At 47.7% G+C, this 23,389-nt stretch overlaps 1 protein-coding gene across 6 annotated transcripts in view; it reads left to right on the top strand.

The window, feature by feature from the left end:
- Positions 1 to 23,389, top strand: part of LOC135197790 (arginine-glutamic acid dipeptide repeats protein-like) — a 168,192-nt gene that overhangs the window by 26,548 nt on the left and 118,255 nt on the right. For 4 of the 6 annotated variants that reach the window (XM_064224907.1, XM_064224908.1, XM_064224902.1 and 1 more), the window contains exons 2-4: positions 15,994 to 16,077; positions 19,205 to 19,421; positions 19,819 to 19,936. In XM_064224907.1, coding sequence (XP_064080977.1) covers positions 19,227 to 19,421; positions 19,819 to 19,936 — 313 coding nt within the window. In that variant the 5' untranslated portion in view covers positions 15,994 to 16,077; positions 19,205 to 19,226. Of the gene's footprint in view, positions 1 to 12,138; positions 12,164 to 15,981; positions 16,078 to 19,204; positions 19,422 to 19,818; positions 19,937 to 23,389 lie in introns of those variants that run through there. The other 2 variants (XM_064224906.1, XM_064224904.1) reach the window with 2 other exon arrangements.

Raw genomic sequence — 23,389 nt, 5'->3', positions numbered from 1 at the left:
CTCAGCCGAGCCTCTCGCCCCAGGCGAGCAGCAAGGCTAGGCCTACTGCTCGATCGCCACCGCGGGTTGACGATCAGCAGCAGCCCTCCATGCACGCTGGTCCTGCCAGTGAGCGAGGGGGGAGCGTCAGGTCTGCCTCTCCCCGTACCTTCAACCTCCTCGGGCTATCGGGAGGTGGAGCGAGGTACCGAGGAGTGATCACGAGAGGTGCGTCCGCTCGTGACCCCGCTATGACGCCGTACGGCTCAGGCACGGTTTTAGGACCGACCAGAACGTACGCGCAAGTAGTTGGAGGCGACCGTCGGGGTCTGTCGCTGTTCCTCCTTCTGAAGGAGGAGTATCGCGGGACCTGTTCTGCTGGAGGGACTGGACGGTCCTACTCCACAAGACGCAGTAACTCCCGAGATACAGAGGAAACTTTGCAGAGGTCATTAAGCTGATTCGTCAGCATAATGACCTTGCGGAAGGATCGCCGCTACCACCGGCAGAGCCCACGTCCCGGTCGATTATCATTTGGGGTCCCAAGAGGGAACCCAAAATGATGGTGGGGTTACCGCGATCAGAGCTTGCAGACTCAGTCCTGGATCAAGTTGAGAATCTCGTCTCAGGACGGGAGGATTCGCTGAAATCCGGACGGTCTTCTAAGCTGCTTCCTCCCCCTCTACAGCGTCAGAGGCGATTCTACGTGCCTTCGGAAGACCCGATACTGCCTAAACAGGTTAACCCGGAGTTAGCGAGGCTAACTCCAGGTGTGTCCCTGCAGCAGCTCCTGTCGGAGAACCTCTGGTTCTCGCAGCAGGAGGCACTTGCCCTGGAATCTACCGCTATGGCAGCGTTCCAGGCAGTCTCTTGGTTGGATTTGTGGTCCCTCACAATATCCAAAGTAGCGGCGGCTCCGGGAGTTCTGCTCTCGAAGACGACGCTTCTTTCAGGAGACTGCCAGTCTGGAGGAAGAGCGATCTTACCTCGCCCATCAAGACTGCTAACCTGTGGGCCAACTTGGTTCTTCGACGTAGGGACGCAGTCCTTACCCGTCGTGACACCAAGGGAAGGGGGCCGGGCGTGAGGCGGCACTCGGGCTTCGCAATGGACCCATTAGGAGTTCCCCAGCTCTCTTTCCCGGAGAGATGGTGGACGCTGCGGTGGAAAGGCGGCGACTGATGACAGTGACCGCTTAGTTCACCAGGCAGTCTCGAAGGTTATGGGCAATCTCGAGCGACTGCGGCCAAGCCAAAGAGCTTGGCTAGCGCTTCCACGGCGGCGAAGACGGTTGCACCGTCCAAGCCCCGTGTGAAGACTCCTGCTGTTTCGACTTCTGCTAGAGGAGGCCGTAATCAGCCCTCCTCCCAACCCTCCTTTCCCCGAGGAGGTGGTGGGAAGAAGTCGAAACGAGGAGGGAAACGCTAGGGACAGCGTTCCCCCTCACCTGCTGCCGGAAGTGGGGGGGTGCCTGGCGAGCCATTGGGCGACTTGGCAGCGCTACGGCGCCGAGAACTGGATAGTAGACGTCCTTCGGGAGGGATATCTACTACCCTTCGAGTCTCGGCCCCCCCTCATCTCCAAAACCGGTCCATCTACAGACCTATGTCCGGGGGATCAGCAAAGGATAACGCTCTTCGACAGGAGATCAAGACCATGCTGGCGAAACGAGCTGTAGAAATCGTGGAGGACCAGTCACCGGGCTTTTACAGCCGCCTCTTCCTAGTGGAGAAGGCATCGGGGGGCTGGCGTCCGGTGATAGACCTCTCTCCCCTGAACCGCTTCGTTCGCATGACGCGGTTCACGATGGAGTCGGCACGCTCGGTGCTCGACTCGATCAGGGGGAACGATTTCATGCTTTCAGTGGACTTGAAGGACGCGTATTTTCAAATACCCATCCATCAGTCCTCCAGAAAGTACCTCCGCTTCATCTTCGACGGGACGGTGTACCAATTCAGGGCACTTTGTTTCGGTCTCTCAACCGCCCCACAGGTGTTCACGCGAGTGTTCACTCTGGTGTCAGCTTGGGCCCATTCGCACGGGATACGTCTTCTGAGGTATCTCGACGATTGGCTAGTCCTGGCGAGCTCCCGCTCGCAGTTGCTGCAGGACAGAGATCAAGACTCCTCAAGTTTTGTCGCGATCTGGGGATCGTGATAAACTCCACGAGAAGTCCGATCTCGAACCCAAGCAAGAAGATGAAGTACCTGGTATGCTGATAGACACGGTAGCAGGGCAGGTCTTTCCCGCAGACTTGCGTTATCAGCAAATTCAGGGAGGCAGCCGGCCGGTTCCTGTCTCGGCAGGAACAGGCAGCACAGCAATGGCAAGTCGTGATCGGCCATCTGTTGTCACTCGAGAAGTTAGTCCCTCACGGGCGTCTTCACCTGCGGTCTCTCCAGTGGAGGCTAAGGGAGAGTTGGTCTCAGGCCAAGGATCCTCCTTACTTTCCGTGGCTCTCACGGACAAGGTGAGGCAGGACCTAGCCTGGTGGCTCGACGACAAGAACCTCTTAAGAGGAGTGCCCATACGCACCCTCCCCCCCCGGAGATGCTTCTGTTCTCAGACGCATCGGACCGAGGGATGGGGCGCACACCTGGAAGAGTTGCTGACTGCAGGTTGTGTGGGACCATCACGGAAAAGCACCTTCACATCAATGTCCTGGAAACTCAAGGCGGCGTTCAACGCTCTCCGAGAGTTTCAGGACCGCTTGGTGGGACACTCAGTGGTGTTGATGTGCGACAAACACCACAGTAGTGGCATATGTCAACAAGCAGGGGGGGCTAGTGTCTCTTCCGCTCCATCAGTTGACGGTGCAGGTGCACGACGTGGGCCACGGCTCACTCGATAGAGCTGTCAGCACGCTACATTCCAGGCAAGAGGAATGTAGTAGCGGACAAGCTCAGCCGTCGGGATCAGGTGATAGGGAACCGAATGGTCTCTACACCAAGACGTGGGGGAAAGGCTCTTCAACCTGTGGGGGCGACCGGTCGTAGACCTGTTTCGCCAACGGCACAACAGAAAACTTCAGGTTTTCTTTTCAGCCGTGCCGGACCCATGGGCAGCTGCAGAGGACGCTCTCCAACACCCCTGGGACAACCTCTTCGGCCTACGCTTTCCTCCCTTCTGTCTGATTCGGAAAGTGATCAGTCGAGCGCTGGTCACTCCCAATCTCAGAATGATCATGGTGGCTCCCAAACGGCCTCAAGCCGTTTGGTATCCGGACCTGCTGGACTCTTCTGCAGACAGCACCGAGAGAGCTACCCAGTTGGCACAACCTTCTAGCCCAGCCACACGTAGAACGAAGGTACCACCAAGCAGTCCAGTCCCTTCAACTTCACGGCTGGCTGTTATCCAACCATCTCTTGCACGAGAGCTTTTCTCGTAGCGCAGCAACAGAGATGGCTGGACACGTCCGACAGTCCTCTGCAGCTGTGTACCAGGGGAAGTGGGCCGTCTTCTGTGGTTGGTGTCGTAGACAGGGTCTGTCTCCTCTCAGAGCCACTCTTCAGCAGGTTAGCGGATTTCCTCGTGTTTCTTCGCCGAGAGAAGCTCCTCTCAGTACCCACAGTTAAAGGATATAGAGCCGCCCTGGCTCTCGTCCTAAAACTGAGGGGACTGGACATCTCGAATTCGTTCGAGATCTCCTTGCTAATGAGGAGCTTCGAAAGGTCTTGCCACCCAGGGAACTCAGGCCCCCTGCGTGGGATGTGACTCTCGTCCTTAGGAGTTTGACTCGAAGACCCTTCGAGCCACTCCGAGAGTCGTCAGACAGGGATCTGACCCTCAAGACCCTCTTCTTGCTGGCCCTGGCATCGGCGAAGAGAGTAGGGGAACTACATGGTCTTTCTTATGATGTTAAACACACCAGAGGCTGGGGATCTGTGACGCTCTATTTCGTCCCGAACTTCGTAGCCAAGACTCAGAATCCGTCGATCCCTGACGACAGGTTCGAGTCTTTCACGATCCCCTCCCTTCTGGACTTCACCGATAATGATGCGGATGAGATGCTGCTTTGTCCTGTGAGGGCGCTACGGCGCTATCTGAAGAGAACTCGACACCTCAGGCCTGAGTGTCGACGCCTCTTCGTTAGCACTGGGGTTACCAAGAAAGAAGTTTCCAAGAACACGCTTTCTTTCTGGCTGCGTGAGGTGATCAGGAGAGCGTACGAGGCTGATGGTAGCGACGACATCCATACGCTCCGACCGAGAGCCCACGAAGTCAGAGGTATCGGACCCTCCTTAGCAATCCGTAAGAACTTCTCCGTGGCGCAGGTCCTGAAGGCAGGTGTCTGGGCCAACCAGACCACCTTCACGTCCTTCTACCTTCGGGATATTGCCCACAAGTCCTTGGATACTTTTTCCTTGGGACCTTGTGGTGGGGCTTGCTCAACACGTTGTGTAAGCTTACCCAGCACCCGAGCAGGCAGAACAGCATCGATTCCTGGTATGACTAGGGAGAATGAATGTGCGAATGAGAGAGTGACTGGCTTCTCTTCACCATCTTCTCTACCTCTACCTGTGGGCAGAGGGATACGGTCGTTACCCACGCTGGAAGGGAGTCAGATGCAGGTAAGCTATTCAACCGAGCTCCATCCTATCTCTTTAACTAGAGATAGGAGTGTATATCCGCCACTTTCTCCAACAAGGGGGAGAAAGTGGATACCTACATGAGACAAACCCATTACTTTATATTTGCTCATGTACAGGAAAAAGTTCTTACAATGCTGGTACGAAGAGATACGCTTGCCTCTCTCTTAGTACTCGGCCCAGAGGTCTGACCATTGATCCTGCGGTGCACACCCCGATCAATTGGGACAGAGGCTTGGATCCCTCCCTCCCCGCTCTTACGACCAGGGAGGCATTCCAGGGATGGACGAACACCAGTCCTGTTCATCAAAGACCTCAGATTCCTACCCACCAAGAAGTGAGTCTTCCTATTGTTAAAGGACCGATGGTTTGTATACGTATCGGAACAAATGACAAATTTGTCGAAAAATTGCATTTTTCCTAACTATACAAACCTGAGGTCCTTTACATATAGTCCCAATCCTCATGCCACCCCTCACTCTGCGTATTTTGCATGGGCCAAAGCAAAAGTGATTTGTTTACCTCTCAGCCGCGCGACGATCGGACAAGCAGTTAACTACCGTTCTCCCCTTGTTCGAAGCTTACGACCGTTCCAGCTGCCGCTAGCTACTTCCTATTGTTAAAGGACCTAGGTTTGTATAGTTAGGAAAAATGCAATTTCATACAATCAACTTACCTGTCAGATATATACATAGCTAAGACTCCGTCGTCCCCGACAGAAATTCAAATTTCGCGCCACTCGCTACAGGTAGGTCAGGTGATCTACCGGCCTGCCCTGGGCGGCAGGACTAGGAACCATCCCCGTTTTCTAGCTATTTTCTCTGTCGCCGGTGGTATCAACATTGTTGTTATTACCTCCTGACTTAGATTCATTTTTCATCCTTTGATCATCGTTTTTCGGCTTTTTGGTGACGTATTTGGATAGTGTTTTGGCATTCGCTACAGTGGACTGTTTTTGGAAGAACTCTTTTGGATTTTTCTCAGTATGTCTGATTCTAATGTGAGTGTGAGAATTGTGTGTGAATGTAGGCTGCAGGGTGAGGATACCGAAAGCTTCGGTTGGATCCTCACACTGTATGCCGTAAATGTAGGGGGTTTCAGTGTTCTTGCTATTAATACTTGTAAGGAATGCGAGGGATTGAATGCCAGAGAAGAGTGGAAGACTTTGACTTCTTATTTGAAGAAGTTAGAGAGGGAATAGAATTAGACGATTGAAAGGTGGAGTTCAAGGGTCTATTGAGCCTTTCACTGATAATTCTAATCCAACTGATGTAGATTCTATGTATCTCATTCTCAGAGTGCTTTTTCGGATTCGGCATCGGAAATCGCCAATCTGAAAGCTACAATTAGAGACATGAAGTCCAAGATGGCTGACTTCAAAGGTAAGGCTAGTGAAAGTGAGCATTACAGTGAAGTGAGTTTCTCCCAGTGTTGTGGAGGGGGCGTTTGATCGTCCCTGCGACGCTCCCAGGCCTAGACCTCTTCCGAGCTCACAAGCCCAGAGGAGAAGGAAAGTCGAAAGCCTTAAGGAGGTTGTGGGGTGGGGATCCCCAACGGTCAGACGTTCCCTTCAGCTAGCTCTGCTTTCGTGGCAGGCGGCTCAAGGGCGCTATAGAAAAAGCGTCCTTCGCGTGTTTCTTGTCCTCTCCCTCTCCCTACCACCCTAAACGAGGGTGGAAGGGAATCGAACTTGTCGAGACCGCTGAAGCGTCATATGAAGCCTGACATAGATTTTAGTCCAGAGCGTTTCTCAGATGACGCTCCGTCTTCTAGCAAGAAAGCGAAGGGGGCGTCAGCGTCACCTGAAGTGTACGCGGAAGTACCCTTTCCTTCTTCTCCCCCGAGTGATGACGAAAGACGTCATGCACTGGACGTGGGAGAAGCGTCAAGAAAGATCATTATGGCAGTTCAAGAGCAACTGTCATCTCTAGTGCGAGTTTTAGCGCCACGTCGGAAGGACGTGACGCTTCCAATTAAGAAGTCTCGTCCTCTCTCACCTGTTCAACGAGAAGCGTCATACAGATGGGAAACGTCTAAACGTCTTACAGAAGCGTCTAGTTCGAGAGCGAGAACAGGTGCTTACGAGAGTTTCGTAACGCCAGAGAGACGTAAGACGTCTTTTAGACGCGAAGCGTCATGGAAACGGAGCATAGACATGACGCTCCGTCCAATATTATGACGCCAAGTAGGACGCCTTTGGAGAGCGGAGCGTCTTCCAAGCGCGAAGCGTCATCGAGACGTCAGCAAAAGACGTCATCCATGACGCTTGGCGATCGGAAGGGAAGCGTCATGTAAGCGTGAAGCGTCTTCTAAAATTCTAGAGAAGCCGAAGCTTATGACGCCTTCCAAGACTATTAGAGCGGGAAAGAGGAAGGATTATCATTCCCTTAGCCCCTCTCCTATTAGGAGTTTGTCTCCTCAAGAAGAACGTTCGGAAAGAAGAGCGGAGACGCATGTAGATCCAGAGTAGAAGAAAAACTCGGATGACGAATATAGTGGAAGAGAAGGTCTGTCTAACTATAAGGTGTTGACTGCCCTACTTCTTGAGGAGTACGGAGACGAGTTGACGCCTGCCGCTCCTCCTTCTCCGCGCTCGCTTTTTTCCAGTGCTAAGACGAAGAAGCCTTCGTCTTTTCTCAAAATGAAACCCACCATATCGATGAAGAGAGCATTACATTCCTTAGACTCATGGATGAAGTCTAAGAAAGACTTAGTGAGGACAGTCTTCTGCATGCCTCCAGCAAGATTAGCTGGGAAAAGAGGCATTTGGTATCAGACGGGAGAGAATATGGGTATTGCTCTCCCTTCTACAACCGAAACAGATTTTTCGACTTTGGTTGACGCTTCACGCGTCAAAGTCTCAATTCTGCATGGATTACTGGGGAATTTCGGAACTGGATCATCTCCTCAAGGGACTCTTTCGTGTATTGGAAGTTTTTAACTTCTTAGATTGGTCCCCTTGGGGTGATGTCCAAGAAAGCCCATGATTCGGAAGGAATAGAACCTGAAGCCCTGTTCTGCATATTGTCTTGTATTGACAAGGCGGTACAGGATGGATCTTTTGAAATCTCCTCTTTGTTTGGGGCAGGTCTTTTAAAGAAAAGGACTGTATATGGCGCCTCCTTAACAAAGGCAGTCTCACATGCTCAGAGAGCAGCACTTCTATATGCGCCTCTATCTGACTTTTGTTCCCTTCTCCAGTTAGTAAAGGACATTGCGCATTCTTTAACTGAGAAGGCAACTCAGGATCTGCTGACGCAGTCAGCAAGAAAGAAGAAACTGTTGCTGCATCGGACAAGAAAGGACCCATACAACGATGCAGCCCTTTCGAGGTGGTCCGACCTCCAGACCTTCCACAAGGAGGAAGGCTCCAGAGAAGAGAGGTAGATCGGCTTTTCGTTCTCCCTTTAAGAAGGGAAAATGAAGATTCTCTCCTCCAAGCACCAGTAGGTGCCAGGCTCCTGGGATTTGTGGAAGCCTGGACACTGATAAATGCAGACGCGTCATCTTTGGCGATCTTAAGGAGGGGATATCGTATCCCTTTCCTGAACACTCCTCCCCTACGTCAATACCAAGGGAACTATCAGCCAAAAATACAAGGATCCTGTGCTGAGGGATACTCTTCGATCGATGTGGAACAAATGTGGGACAAGAGAGCGATAGAATTGGTACGGGATTAACACTCCCCGGGGTTTTACAATCGCCTTTTCTGGTGGCGAAAGCCTCGGGAGGCTGGAGAACAGTACTGGACGTCAGCTCTCTGAAACAAACAAATTTGTTCAGAAGGAGAAGTTCTCCATGGAGAACTTCTGCTTCAGTCATGGCGTCATTACGACAGGGAGATTGGATGGTGTCTTTAGATCTCCAGACGCCTACTTTCACGTCCCGATCCACCCTTCATCGAAGAAGTACCTCCGTTTCATGACGGGGGAAGGATCTTTCAGTTCAGAAGCCTTGTGTTTCGGCCTGTCCACAGCTCCTCAGGTCTTCACAAGCCTGATGAAGAATGTGGCGAGGTTTCTTCACCTCAAAGGAGTGAATGTCTCTATGTATCTGGACGACTGGCTCATCAGGGCCAGATCGGAGAGACAGTGCTTGAGGACCTAAAGTTAACTCTGATTTAATCAAAGCGTTGGGATTGCTTGTGAACCTCGAGAAGTCTCAGCTGACCCCCAGACAAGACCTAGTCTATCTGGGATTCGGATGGATTCTCGGGGTTTTCGAGTTTTTCCTTCGCAAGAGAGAATCGCAAAAGGTTTGCGGATAGTCTCTCTCTTCTTAGAGAAGCAACAAACGTCGGCGAGGGAATGGTTGAGCCTTCTGGGGGACGCTTTCCTCGCTAGAACAATTCTTCCCTCAGGAAGACTTCATATACGTCCGCTTCAATTCTCCTCAAGAGGTCTTGGAGCTGGAAAACCGGACAACTGTCGGACGTTTTTCCCATTCCAGTGGAGATAAAGTCACACCTACAGTGGTGGTTGCTCCCTCTGGAAGAGAACAAAGGGATCTCTCTAAGAACACAGAACCCAGACATAGTGTTGTTCTCCGACGCGTCGGAGAGAGGTTGGGGAGCGACATTAGGCTCAGAGGAAGTGTCAGGCACCTGGGAACCAGCACAGGTGTCTTGGCACATAAACTGCAAGAGCTCTTCGCCGTACATATGGCCTTGAAGAGCCTAGAACTCTGGTGTCAAACAAGGTAGTGCAAGTAAACGTGGACAACACCACCGCACTTGCCTACATTCGGAAACAGGGAGGGACGCACTCCTCGTTCCTTTACGAGCTCACGAGAGACCTATTACTTTGGACGTCTCACAGGAACATCTCCCTGCTGACAAGGTTCGTACAGGGAGTAAGGAATGTGAGGGCGGACAGGCTCAGCAGGAGGAACCAGGTCCTTCATATTAGAATGGACACTACACGAGGAAGTGTGTCTCGATCTCTGGTCTCTGTGGGGAACTCCTCATGTGGATCTCTTCGCAAACATTCATTTCAAAAAGGCTCCCAGTTTTTTGCTCGGTCGGGAAGATCCAAGAGCTCTTATGGTAGACGCCTTCCTGCTAAATTGGTCTCGAGTAGACGTATATGCTTTTCCCCCATTCAAAATCCTGGGTTAGTAATGAGAAGAAAGTTTTTGTGGCGTCAAAAAGAGACCGAGGATGACGTTAATAGCCCCCTTTTGGCCGGCCCAGGAATGGTTCACGGAGGTGGTAGAGTGGATCGTAGATTTTCCAAGGATCCCTACCAACCGAAGGATTGGATCTTCTCAGACAACCACACTTCAAGAGGTACCACCAAAACCTCCCCGCTCTCGCTCTGACTGCCTTTCGACTATCGAAAGACTTGTCAGAGCGAGAGGCTTTTCTCGCGAAGTGGCAAGCGCGATCGCGAGAGCAGCAGAACCTCCACTACGAAAGTATACAATCAAGTGGGGAGGTATTTAGAAGGTGGTGTAGATCCAAGAAGTTGTCCTCCTCCACTACCTCTATAGCGGAAATTGCTGATTTCCTGCTATTCCTGAGAGAAAAATCTCATCTAGCCGTATCCACAATAAAGGGATACAGAAGTATGCTCTCGGCTGTATTCAGGAACAGAGGTTTAGATCTGGCAGATAATAAAGATCTCCACGATCTCATAAGGTCTTTTGAGACTCAAAGTCTAAGAACCAGTACCTCCGAACTGGAACCTAGACGTAGTCCTAAAGTATCTGTCATCGGAAAGATTCGAACCTCCTCATCGGGCATCGTTTAGAGACATTACCCGAAAATGCCTATTCCTATTATCTTTAGCTACGGCAAAGAGAATTAGTGAATTGCATGCTCTGCAGGATAAAGTAGGATTCAAGGGAGACTCAGCGATTTGCTCGTTTAAGACCCTGTTTTTAGCGAAAAACGAGAATCCTACGAATCCCTGGCCTAAGTCATTCGAAGTCAAAGGCATGTCGAGTCTCGTAGGCAGAGAAGCAGAGAGGTCTCTATGCCCTCTTAGAGCTCTGAAGTTCTACCTTCAGAGAAAGCATCAAATGGGAGGCTCTAGACAAGGTCTTTGGTGCGCGGTAAAAAGACCCCACAAGACTGATCCCAAGAATGCGCTGGCATTCTTTGTAAGAAAACGTCATTACAGACGCTCATAAGGCCTGTCCTGACGAACAGTTACAACTGTTGAGAGTTAAACAAAAGCTCATGAAGTGAGAGCTATAGCGACGTCGCTCTCGTTTCATAATAAGAAAATGTCGCTTAAAAACATCATAGATACGACATTTTGGAGATGCAACTCAGTATTTGCATCTCATTACTTGAAAGACGTGCGTGTGACATAGAGAAGTGTTTTTCTCTAGGTCCTTTCGTATCGGCGGATACGATTCTGGGTACGGGAGCCGACACCATCCTTAAATGTATATACTTTTCTTCTTTTTGGATATGGTCGAGAGTCTCTTCGAAAACAAATGGAGGACTTAGGCTAGCACGGGCGGCCGTCTATGTTGTTCAGTAAGAGAATTCTTGTCATATCCAATTAGTTGAGTATAATTTTTTTTTTGAAAATTATGTATGTGTGCGTAGTGGTTTTGAGTTACGGTTGTTGTGACGAGTTCGGGGATAACTCGTAACAATCCTTAGTTCTAACATATGGTTAGGATCAGGTGGTCGGGATTGGTTGTGCGCTCCTTCATAAGGTGTATTGTCATATAAGTGGATCAGCACCCATTTGACAAAGTCCTTTAGGCTCTGCCGAGTAAGTGGGTAAGACCCCATTGGCAGCCCACAAGAACTCTTGGCCATAGATCATATATCTCGCTAAGTTTCTTGAGGTGATGCAGACTACTGGGCAAAACACCCACGAAGTCTACCACCTATCAGGTAGGAACCAAGGTTTTATTTATACCTACAACATATGTTGTTTACCTGTCTATTCCATATAGTAGCTGTCTCTTACCCTCCACCGAAGGGTGCCAATCAGCTATGTATATATCTGACAGGTAAGTTGATTGTATGGAAATGATATGTTATGTTACAATAAAGTTTCATACATACTTACCTGGCAGATATATACAATTAAAGGCCCACCCCAGCCTCCCCGCAGGAGACAGGTGGAAGAGAGAAAAATATGATAGAAAACGGGGATGGTTCCTAGTCCTGCCGCCCAGGGCAGGCCGGTAGATCACCTGACCTACCTGTAGCGAGTGGCGGCAAAAAAGCGAAATTTGAACCTTTCTGTCGGGACGACGGAGTCTTAGCTATGTATATATCTGCCAGGTAAGTATGTATGAAACTTTATTGTAACATAACAATATCATTTTTTCGACAAATTGTCATATTAGTTCAGAAGAAGGATATGAGGACGCTTTTGAGGACGCGAGGTGTATTACAACTCAAGACCGTTTTAAAGGAGCGTTTACACGACGTCCATCACGTCAGGACGCAAATGAGGACGCTTTTGAGGACGCGAGGCGTAGTGCTAATAAGGACGCTCGTCGTCCTTCATATCAGGACGCAAATGAGGACGCTTTTGAGGACGCTAGGCGTCTGATGCATAAAGTCACCGTGGGAAGAAGAGAACAGGTCGCTAGTCAGAAGGATAAGCGCCCTATGCTTCAAGGTAATAAACTACAATATGGGTGCTCGTCAAGAGAAATCGTATGACGTTAGTTTGGAAAATTCGGAGAGAAAGTCAAGGTTAGGAGAACATAGCCGGCTCTCCTCTTCAAAATTGATTTGTTCCGACACGGCATACAAACCTTCGGTCCTTTTACAATAGGAAGGTACTAGCGGCAGCTGGATAGGTCGTAAGCTTTCGAACAAGGGGTTCGGTAGTTAACTGCTTGTCCGACAGGCGCGCTTTGCGCGCGACTGGGAGGTAAACAAACCACTTTTGCTTTCGGCCTCACAGCGAACGGGTGGACGTGTTGTGTTCGACGCTCGGTTTGCCCGCTTCTCGCGTTTGCTTTCATGAGTATTTGGTTGTGTTTGTGTGTGATCATTGGGTAAGTACAATCATTTCCTCTCTTATTTCTTCAATTTTGAATTGATCAATAATGGAATCTCCACGCCTCGCTACCCCCGGAGACTATGCCGTGCCCGGTACCGAAGGGCGTAAATTGCTGGAAGTTCCGCTCATTCCCGGAAATTGATCCACATAATTTTGTTCCCGCGCTCGGTGGTTCGGTGGGGGGCGCGAATGCACCCGAGCCGAGCCCTGTGAAGTATGTTCTAATTGGTCGGAGGCGCAGTGGGCTTTGTACGAAGGCAGGAAGAAGCGAAGGCCTGCAAAGGAGTCGTCGGAAAGCTCTCCCGCGACTCCTTTGGTTACGGACACTTCGTCTTCTTTCCTGCCGCCCGCTCAGCTCCCTAACGTTTTGGCGCCTTCCCCTTCGGGGTTTTGGGGGGGGTTTCTAGGTGTCCTTCTCCTCACCCGACCTGTCGAGTGTGAGAGGGGCGCTAGATACCCGATGTCGAGTTGTACTCTGGTCCTCTATCCGTTCGTCTTCGCGCGAGCGGGTAGAGGATCCTGCTAATCACCCGACCTTTGCTTCCTCAGGTGCGGTTGCCGCGAGGACGACCCGGGTACAGGTGTGGGCATCGTTGGGTCTGCAGGGCGTGCCGAGTGTCCAGGGGCTGCTCTACCATCTCGCTGGCTCTGTGGCGGTCACACATGCTACGGTTACGACCACCACCACGACCCTTACAACGCCTGGCTATGATTTCACCTCCTCACCTGGTGTACCCCGCACGCGGTCTCTGTCACACCAAATACATCGGTGCAGGGGGGCCAGTCGCCGTACCACGGGGGAGTGTGATGCCGACCGCCTGGTTGCCGTGCTGCCGCGACCGACTTCGTGTGCCCGAAGAAGCTCGCCCCCCCTGGACCTCCCACCAGTACCAAGGATGTCTGTGCCGCTGGTCCGTCCACCTGGACCGCCTGGACAGCCTGCCGTACCTGCCGTACCTGCCGTACCTGCCCAGCCGCTGTTCACGGACGTGACGTTACCGACCACTGCTGCCGTTCCTGTACCTACTCCTGCCGTCTCCACTGCTGTTCCTGTGATGCCTGCACCTGCTGACGTTGTTCCTGTTCCTGGCACCGCTGCTCCCGATGCTGATCTGTTCGGACAGGTGCGTCCGGGCCCTGTTGCTTCGGCAACAGCAGCCCCGGCTCCGCTCTGGATGACAGATCTGACATCGGTCCTGAGGAGGTTGACGAAGAAGAAGAAGAAGAGGAGGAAGGTGTCGTCGTCGTCTTCATCGTCTTCTTCGTCGTCGTCGTCGTCTGCCGCCTCTTCCCCTTCTTCTTCTAAGGCTCCCCCGCCTAAGAAGAAGAAGCCGTCGGTCCCTGACGACAGGTTCGAGTCCTTCACGATTCCCTCCCTAATGGACTTCACCGATAATGATGCGGATGAGATGCTGCTTTGTCCTGTGAGGGCGCTACGGCGCTATCTGAAGAAAACTCGACACCTCAGGCCTGAGTGTCGACGCCTCTTCGTTAGCACCGGGGTAACCAAGAAAGAAGTATCCAAGAGAACACTTTCATTCTGGCTGCGTGAGGTCATCAGGAGGGCGTATGAGGCTGATGGTAGTGACGACATCCGTACGTCCCGTCCGAGAGCTCACGAAGTCAGAAGTATTGGCCCCTCGTTGGCGTTTCGTAAGAACTTCTCCGTGGCGCAGGTCCTGAAGGCAGGGGTCTGGTCTAACCAGACTACCTTTACGTCCTTCTACCTTCGGGATATTGCCCACAGGTCCTTGGATACCTTTTCCTTGGGACCCGTGGTGGCTGCTCACAAGTTGTGTAGCTAACCCAGACCCTCGCAGGCTGAAACAGCATCGAGTCCTGGTGTGACTGTGTGGATGGATGTGTGAGTGAGTGAGTGACTGGCTCCCTCTTCTCATCTATTCCTCCTCCTCTACCTGTGGGCAGAGGGCCACGGTCGTCACTACGCTGGATGAGGACGAGATGCAGGTGAGCTATATGACAGAGCCCCATCCTATCCCTTTCACTAGGGATAGGAGCAGAATATCCACCACTTCCTCCTACAAGGGGGGGGAAGTTGGGATGCCTACAAGAGTCAAAACCCATGACTTTATATTTGCTCCTGTACAGGAACAAGTTCTTACATTGCTGGTACGAAGAGATACGCTTGCCTCTCTCTTAGTACTCGGTCCAGAGGTCTGACCATTGATCCTGCGGTGCACACCCCGATCAATCGGACAGAGGCTTGGATCCCTCCCTCGCTCTTACGACCAGGGAGACTTCCAAGGTTGGGCGAACACCAGTCTGTTCACAAAAGACTCAGATTCCTCCCACCAAGAAGTGAGTCTTCCTATTGTAAAAGGACCGAAGGTTTGTATGCCGTGTCGGAACAAATGACAATTTGTCCAAAATTGCATTTTTCCTAACTATACAAACCTGAGGTCCTTTTACACATAGCCCCACCTCATGCCACCCCTCACTCTGCAGTTTTTGCTTGGGCCAAAAGCAAAAGTGATTTGTTTACCTCCCAGTCGCGCGCGCGCGCCTGTCGGACAAGCAGTTAACTACCGAACCCCTTGTTCGAAAGCTTACGACCTATCCAGCTGCCGCTAGTACCTTCCTATTGTAAAAGGACCTCAGGTTTGTATAGTTAGGAAAAATGCAATTTTGGACAAATTGTCATATTCAGCATTTGCCCTCACCACTGCTGCACACACTGTCAAAACCAATTGTAGTAATTATTGGGGGAAAAAAAGTCCATATGGCTACCAAATAATTCCGGAAACTGAAATGTATAATACATAAAATTTATGTGTAGAGTGAATAAACTAGGGACAGAAATGGACAAAAAAATGTATACGTACTTCATTCATTACAGTTCCATTTTTCAGATGGTAAAGTGTTCACATTGATTTTCCTATTTTTAAAATACTACAGCATAAGGAAACTGCAGTGATTTTAGATAGAGACATTGAAGTACGTATTGCAAAAGATGCAGAATTTTGTAGAAAATATTTTTTTATTTACTAGGACTTATAATTATTTAGTAGCATTCTGAAATTCAATGGGCACATATCTGCTTATAGAAAAGGAAATTTGAGCTGTCTCAGGCTTATTTAAGTACTGCTGACATACATAATTATTTAAATTTTTCAGCAAAAGCACTCCATGATATATTAAACATTGCCTGTATCCAGACTTAAACCAGACCGGAGCTCAAAATGACATGTAAAGCATCAGAGATAACTCATTCCATGTCTAACCCCTTAGGAGGAGAATGTAACATAATGTGTTATTAATGGTGATCCTGTGTCCATACTGTAGTTTTTATACAAATTTGGTATCATCGGATGTGAAAGGCAAAATCTTAAGCACTGGTTAAGCTAATTGAATAGCCTATAGTGTTTGACCACTCATAATATTGCACAGCCAAAAGTAATTCAATACAGTTTCTTCCACAGATTTGGTGATTGGTAACAAGAATGACATACTCACCTGGTTGCAGAATAGGCTACATTGTGTTCACTACTGCCAACTAGTTCTAGGTAATTACATAATTTTATTCCAATTTAAGAAGTGTTGAACTGTAATGCCCATTATCAAGGGAGGTTTTTGACCGGTTAGCCACAAGCAGTAGATAAATAATTTATGGAGTAAAAATTCAATAAATTAGCTGCATTTCAGTTGTTATACCTAATTATACATTCCTAGGGTAAAATGGTTAAAGGAATCAGTTAAGTATATACAGCTTTAATGGTAGACCTTGCATGTCTACATAGATTTAACACTGGGTGTTCCAGATAGATGGTTGTAAAACAGCTATTACAAGAGACATTTGAGCAAATAGACAATTCTAAGGACCCTTATCTTCCTTGCTTACTACAGTAGACCCTTGACTCACGAACACAATCCGTTCCTAGACCTTGGTCGTGTTCCAAATTGTTGTGACTCGGAGCTAATTTCCCCATAAGGTTTAATGGGAATAATATTAATGGTTCTCGACCCCTACGAACCAATATATATATGCATATTTGCCTTATTTTACACAGATAATGTAAAAGTCAGTGTAAAAAACCTAATCTATCTAATAATATAATTTAAAATGGTAAACTAACACTATAAAAACGTTTGTAAAGTGAACACTTACTATGACTGGCGAGACTTCTGGCTTGACGGACAAGAGAAGAGGAGGGGTGGTGGGTGGGGAGGAGGTTATTGTGCGGAAGGAGACCCTCCCCCATCCAGGTCGGGGAGATCTCGTTCCGGAGATTCAACTCTCTAGGTTTTTTTTGGTGAACGTTTAATCACAAACTTATCCAATGTCTGTTGCCTTTTCCTTCCTTGCATAACTTTTCTGAAATGGCTCATTAAATTTTCATGAGCATATTCACGTCCTGTTCGTAACAATTTTGTCCGATGATACAATTCAAGGAAGCACTGGACATCATTCCAACTTTCCAATGCGGCTTTTATCACATCACTGCTGACATCTGTAACTTCCTCCCCAGCCTCCTCTTCGTCAGTTGATTGCTCCCGAGCAAGTTGCTCCTGCTGCTCTTTGTGGAGTTGAACAAGTTCGTCCGCAGTCAAATCTTCTGAATGTTCAGCGACCAATTCTTCAACATCTTCGTCGTTGACTTGTATACCCATACTGTTGCCCATGGACACAATTTCTTGCACAATCTCTGCATCGAAGCCCTCAAAGTCACGGACAGTTACGCACTGGGGCCAAAGTTTCCGCCACGCAGAATTTAATGTTGCGGTACGTAACTTCAGTCCATGCGTTATCATGAGGGTTATGCAGTGAAAAACATTAAAGTGCTTCTTCCAAAATTCTTTTAAGGTTAATTTTGTCTCTTCAGTACACGGAAGCATCTGGAGAAGAGCGCCTTCGTATATAATTTCTTAAAATTGCTAATTGACTTGTTGGTCCATGGGCTGGAGAACAGAGGTCCGTGTTGGGTGGAAGGAACTGAACTGAATGAAGTCATGTTCACTGCAGTAGCCAAGTACGAAGGGTGTGCCGGCATTATCCATGATCAGAAGGCACCGCAGGGGTAGCTTGTTCTCTGTTAGGTACTGACTCACGGTCGGCGCAAACACTTCATCAATCCACTCCATAAACAAGTTCCGTGTCACCCATGCTTTTGTATTGGCCCTCCACATTACAGGCAGTCTGGCCTTATTTACGTTGTGCTGCTTAAAGGCACGCGGGTTATTTGAATGGTAGACAAGTAGCGGCTTTAGTTTCAAGTCGCCACTTGCGTTTGAGCATAACAAAAGCGTAAGCCTATCCTTCATTGGCTTGTGGCCTGGGAGCGCCTTCTCTTCTTGGGTGATAAATGTCCTGTTGGGCATCTTCTTCCAGAAGAGGCCCGTTTCATCACAATTGAAAATCTGTTGAGCGACGTATCCTTCGGCCTCCACGAACTCGGCAAACTCAGTCACGAATGCCTCAGCAGCAGCCTTGTCTGCGCTAGCAGCCTCACCATGCCTAATTACAGAGTGAATTCCAGTTCTTTTCTTGAAGTTATCAAACCACCCTTTCCCTTTACTAGCCTTAAAATCATCTGGCGTGGCACTAGTAGAAGGAGTTTCCTTCAGCAAACTCTGATACACTTGCCGAGCATTTCTCCGCAGATGATCGGCTCATTTACACTATCACCTGCCATCTGTTTCTCATGTACCCACTTCAAAATTATTTTTTCTGCCTCTTCGAGGGTTTGCTGATCTCATCTTGGTTAGTACTGTCACTCCTTCGCAACATTTGCTTCTTTAATGGCATCCTTGTTTTTCAAAATTGTCGAAATTGTCGACTTGGCCATCTTGTACTCACTTGCGATATCGGTCTACGCAACACCACGTTCAAACTTTTCTATAATTTCTTTCTTTATTTCAATGGTTATCTTCCTCTGCACCCTCTTCTCACCATCACTCTTCACTTTCTTACTTTCACCACCACTCTTCACTTTCTTAGGGCCCATTATGAAGAAAATCACAAGTTTTAGCGCAAAAAATGCTAAGCGAATTGACGAACGTCTTGTACACAATGAGATGAGACAAAGAGCGATGCGTGGGTGACGCCGTGCGTGGGCTGGCTGGAGGATGGCTGTTCCATGGCAACTCAAACGCTCTCACGTGTGCTGGGCGATTTCGCGCATTTTTCAAATGTTTGTGTCTAAAAATTAGTTTGTGAAACAAAGTGAATTGTTTATTTTTCCAGAAATTTCCAGCATTTTTCAAATGTTCAATGTCTCAAAATTAGTTCATGACCCAAACAGAATTTTTATTTTCCGCCATTTTTTTTTGTTCGTATCTCAAAGTTAGTTCGTAGGTCAAGGGTGAAATTTTACCTATAATTTTGGTCGGGGATCGAGTTGTACGTGGGTCAATGCGTTCGTGAGTCAAGGGTCTACTGTATATACATATACTGCTTGTCAGTATCCTTTGACCTTATTTTTGCTAGTTTTACGTTGTTAAAGGTACCACTCCTGGCCATACCTTTTGAGGTCAGTATAGTCAGGTATTTTACTGTACTCAAGTTTGCCTTGTAGCAAAGATTGCCCTTTGTCTAGAGAACCCTGATAATGATTCAGCTGTCTTTGCATACATATATCTGTGTGTGTGTGTGAATTTTCTTTTTTTAACCAAAAAAATACTTCTTTGTTTCAGATGAATAACTTATAATGTTAGGATGACAACCACTGAACGAACCAAGGTGGTTGAACAGGGAGAAAATGGAGGGGGGTGTGGAAGCACAGACAACCCACCCCCCTCATCTGCGTCATCATCAAACTCGAACTCGAACGCTTCCACCCCTTCAATTCCCCCTAGTGGGGTTATGGTACCAGGGGGACCAAAAGGTCCAGATGGAACAGTCATTGAGGAGGTAAGATGGAAAAGACAGTGCTTATTGAAATAGTTCAGATATTTTTAATTAATACATATTTCATTCTGATTCAGTATGGTTCTTGTAAGGCATTTATTTTTTTTTTTTTTTGGTACATGTTACTAAGATTTTTTTATTGTCTTCATTGTTTATCAATATGTTTAACTGTCTTGAATCCTGATTGCAGTGCAAAAGATTATATTTTATTACATTATTTTATATAAAAGTTCTTCAAGTCCAAGCCATAATTTTTGCTTAAGACAAAAATTTGTTGTAAATAAATTCTAGTATCATTCATGGAGACAGCATGAGTAATGTTATTGTACCAGTTATATGGAAATATCTAGTCTAAGATGATATTGACAGTTTCATCATCATTGGAATTGTTTGTATTTAGGTTATGACAGCTGTAGTCGGCAAGAAACAGCCAGTAAGAGGTCAGGCTTTCCGAGCTCCCAATGGAGAATATACGTCCTATCTTTGTACAGATGATACTACACTATATAGACCAGGAGGTAAGCTAGCTTGTGATTTTTGATGAAGCACTAATACTACATAATAGTATGTATTTCCCATGATTTTGATGTATGTAAATTCATCCAAGTGTTTAGTTTATAATCTTATGCACCGTATATTTCCGCATATAAGATGATCTTTAAATCCTAATATTCACCTGTAAAAATTGGCGGTCGTCTTATACTATACTACCATAGTAAAAATCAAACCTTGAGTTCTAAGTGATGTTTATTGGTAGGCTGCACCGTCCTCGGTGCGATAACCACTGACATACATGATGTGAATTTTAGGTAAGAAATTTATCTTCATAATAGTATATAGGAATGAGAAAACAGAATATACTTGTAATATAGGAGCAGATTTACAATACATTTACTGTATTTATTCTTGCCTAGTTTTGTTTCATGGTAAAATATCCATTACCCTTTTACTTATTTTTCATGATAGGTTTTCACTGTAGATCATGAATTTTATGCATGACACTTACCTGGCAGGTATATATATAGCTGTATTTTCTGAAGTCCGACAGAATTTAAAAAACTTCCGACACACGCAGTGGTCGGCCAGGTGGTTAGTACCCATTCCCGCCGCTGGGAGGCGGGTATCAGGAACCATTCCCATTTTCTATTCATAAATTTTCTGTCGCCGGTACTGAAAACACCTGTTTTCAGTACCTCTGGCTTAGGATTTTGGAAACTTCATTTGCCGCTAAGTATCCTAATTGTCTTTTAATTTATTTACTTGGATTTGTGGCTAGGCATACGCTATCTTAAATTGATTTGAATTTGATTCATTTTTGCATAAGATATCTGAATCTAGTTAGGCTAGTTTCAGAGGGTGTTGTCTGCAAAGATAGGGTGTGGCTACCGAAAGCTTCGGTAGTTCCGCACTTGGGGGGCGCAATTAATCAGTAAACGTGTCTAATTCCGTAAGGAAAAAGTTTGTTTAGTATGTACGCAATTAATCAATTACGAAAGTCAGGGTAGTGATACTGCTAACCTTCCGGTAGACTTTATTTTGCCTAACGCTGTAGTATGGCCTACGGGTTATGACTATGTCTGCGAGAGGTGATCGCTCTCCTTCATTGTTGTGAAGAGTTCTACTCTCTGTTTTTGTTAACGCCTAACCCGTGTAATGTTGCCTTCGGGCCCTAAAACAGTGTCTGTAGAGGTTATTGCCCTTTCTCTTATACTATTTCGATTCGTAACTTAGAATCGAAAGTGCTTGCTTTAGAGAGCAATAGTGAAGTGGCTAAGTGCAGTGACAGTGCCCCTTGTGTAGTGGAGGGTGCGTCAGATCGGCCTTATAACGCCTCTAGGTCTAGACCTCTGTCGAACTCCCAGAACCAAGGGAGAGGGCATGTCGAAAGCCGAAGGAGGGTTACAGGGAAACCCCACCGATCTGGCGTGCCTTCGGCAGTTTCTGATGAAAATCCCCAGACTGCCAAAGTGCGTGCACATGCACGAATCCTGAAGGATTGCTTCTCGTCCTCCGAGGCGTCCTCCCCGCACAAGGGTTGGAGCTCTCGGAAGGACTCGCGCCCTCTAAGAAGCTTTATAGAAGAGGACGCTTCACGTCCCTTCTCCCTCGTTATGTGTTTCAGTGAGAAGTAAGAAGGCGAAAGTTGCCTGATCACGTGTACTTCTTTCCACCAAGAAATAGGAAAAAGAAGGCAGTTTCTCTCGCTTGTTTTGACGCCTGTCAGGAGCGTGACGCTTTTCTGCACGCTTATTTGGACGATCGGCTTGAACAGGACGCTCGGATGGACGCACTCACCAGTGGACGCCGAGCGTCCTCGCCAGTGGACGCGAGCGCGCACCAGGACGCCGAGCTCTCGCAGTGGACGCCGAGCGCGCACCAGAATGTTTCTGTTGAACTCTTCAAGCTCTTGTTTAAGATTTGAGCCTCAAGAAAGTGAACAGAACTTAAGTCTTCGAAACCCAGCAAGACCTCGGGTTTCGTGAATTCCAAGAGGTCTCTGTCAATATTATATTGCTTTTCGCAAAGGTGATGGAGTTAAGGAAAGCTCAAGGAAGATCTCGTTTTCTCTTACCTCAGTCAAGACTTTGAGATAAGACAGTTACGGGTTATGTAAAGGCTCGACGTCCTGAACGTCAGGATTTTCGGCAACGTTCAGTAGGATTCTTGCAAAGGCACTCATCAAAAGGACGCTCTTCAGGAAAGCGCAAGACAGGACTTCCTTTGCCATACTGCCAATAAATTTAAAGCTTTTTAGACCATCTGAAAGGGTTTTTCAGATGATAGATTTGTTAGTTTCTAGTCGAGACTTCCATGCCGATTGAGCATCGTCGTTTCTACCTACCGTAAGCCCAGTCACTTAACAGGATTCTTGTCCTTCCTTGTTTGAGACGGGAATCGAAAAATAAAAGGCTCGACTTCCTGGATTACGTTTTGTCAATTCAGTGACTTTCCCCATTGACAATATACTATCGTTTTGTCAAGTAAGTGGGTCTCCCCTCATTGACAAATATCTCTCTGTACCGTTAATGGGTTAGTTCTCATTGACAAACATCTCATTAACTTGATATTGCGTAGCGAATAAGGACAAAGTTCGGAAGAGCTCTCCTTCCTCATTCGCAGACTCGTACAAGAAATAGGACTGGTAGACTACGTCAATGAACGCTTATGTCCAGTATCTTAAGAAGCTTGAGCCGTCTGCTTCGATTCTCTAAGTTTTGTTCATGAAACTTGCCTGTCAGATATGTATGTAGCTGTATTTCCGAATTCAGCTATATATATGTCTGCCAGGTAAGTATGAACAAACTTTATTGTGATATAATAAAATTTTTTTTGCCTTGCGTTATTTTACTACTGGTTTTGGTTCAAGTCATACACGCTTGCTGTAGTTACCTCTTCGGATGGCAACCCCCCGAAAGGGGGAGGTCTATTGTCTACTATTTTAAGGACATTTAATCGTCACTCCCTGCAGCCTTCCAGGAGTTTCCGATTTATCTTTTACCGTTGTATGGTAGTGTTCTGACGACACAAACGCATCTATAATTTAGCGTTTTCTGTTTTGCTTAAATTATACCAGCTTGAGTGTCTCTTTTGTTCAAAAAATAACGGACCTATTTCTTCGTAGAATAGGGTAGCTGGCAACCCAGACATAAAGTAAGAGACGACGTTCGTAAGCTGGCTGCTGGCTGCTGCTGTGCTGGACTGTCCAAGTTCCAAACCGAGCCAGTAACAGATCGTGCGCGGTCATGCGCCGTAGGGTTACGTCTCTCTCTCCTTGCGGGGTTGACTGACTAACCGTATCTCTGTGCTGGCGGTTACGTCTCTCCTGCGGGATTGACTGACTAACTGTATCTCTGTCCTACAATCACGGACTTTAGCCTAAGATTGAGGGATTTCTTACGTGAATGAATAACGTTGCATTAGTTTTGCCTTACTATGTTCAACAGAGTTATCTCTTAATCCTTTCGGTGCTC

The sequence above is a fragment of the Macrobrachium nipponense genome, chromosome 21 (assembly GCF_015104395.2).
Source record: "Macrobrachium nipponense isolate FS-2020 chromosome 21, ASM1510439v2, whole genome shotgun sequence".
NCBI lineage: Eukaryota > Metazoa > Arthropoda > Malacostraca > Decapoda > Palaemonidae > Macrobrachium > Macrobrachium nipponense.
Note: the sequence above shows the minus strand (reverse complement) of the source record. Positions and strands in the feature narration are given on the sequence as shown.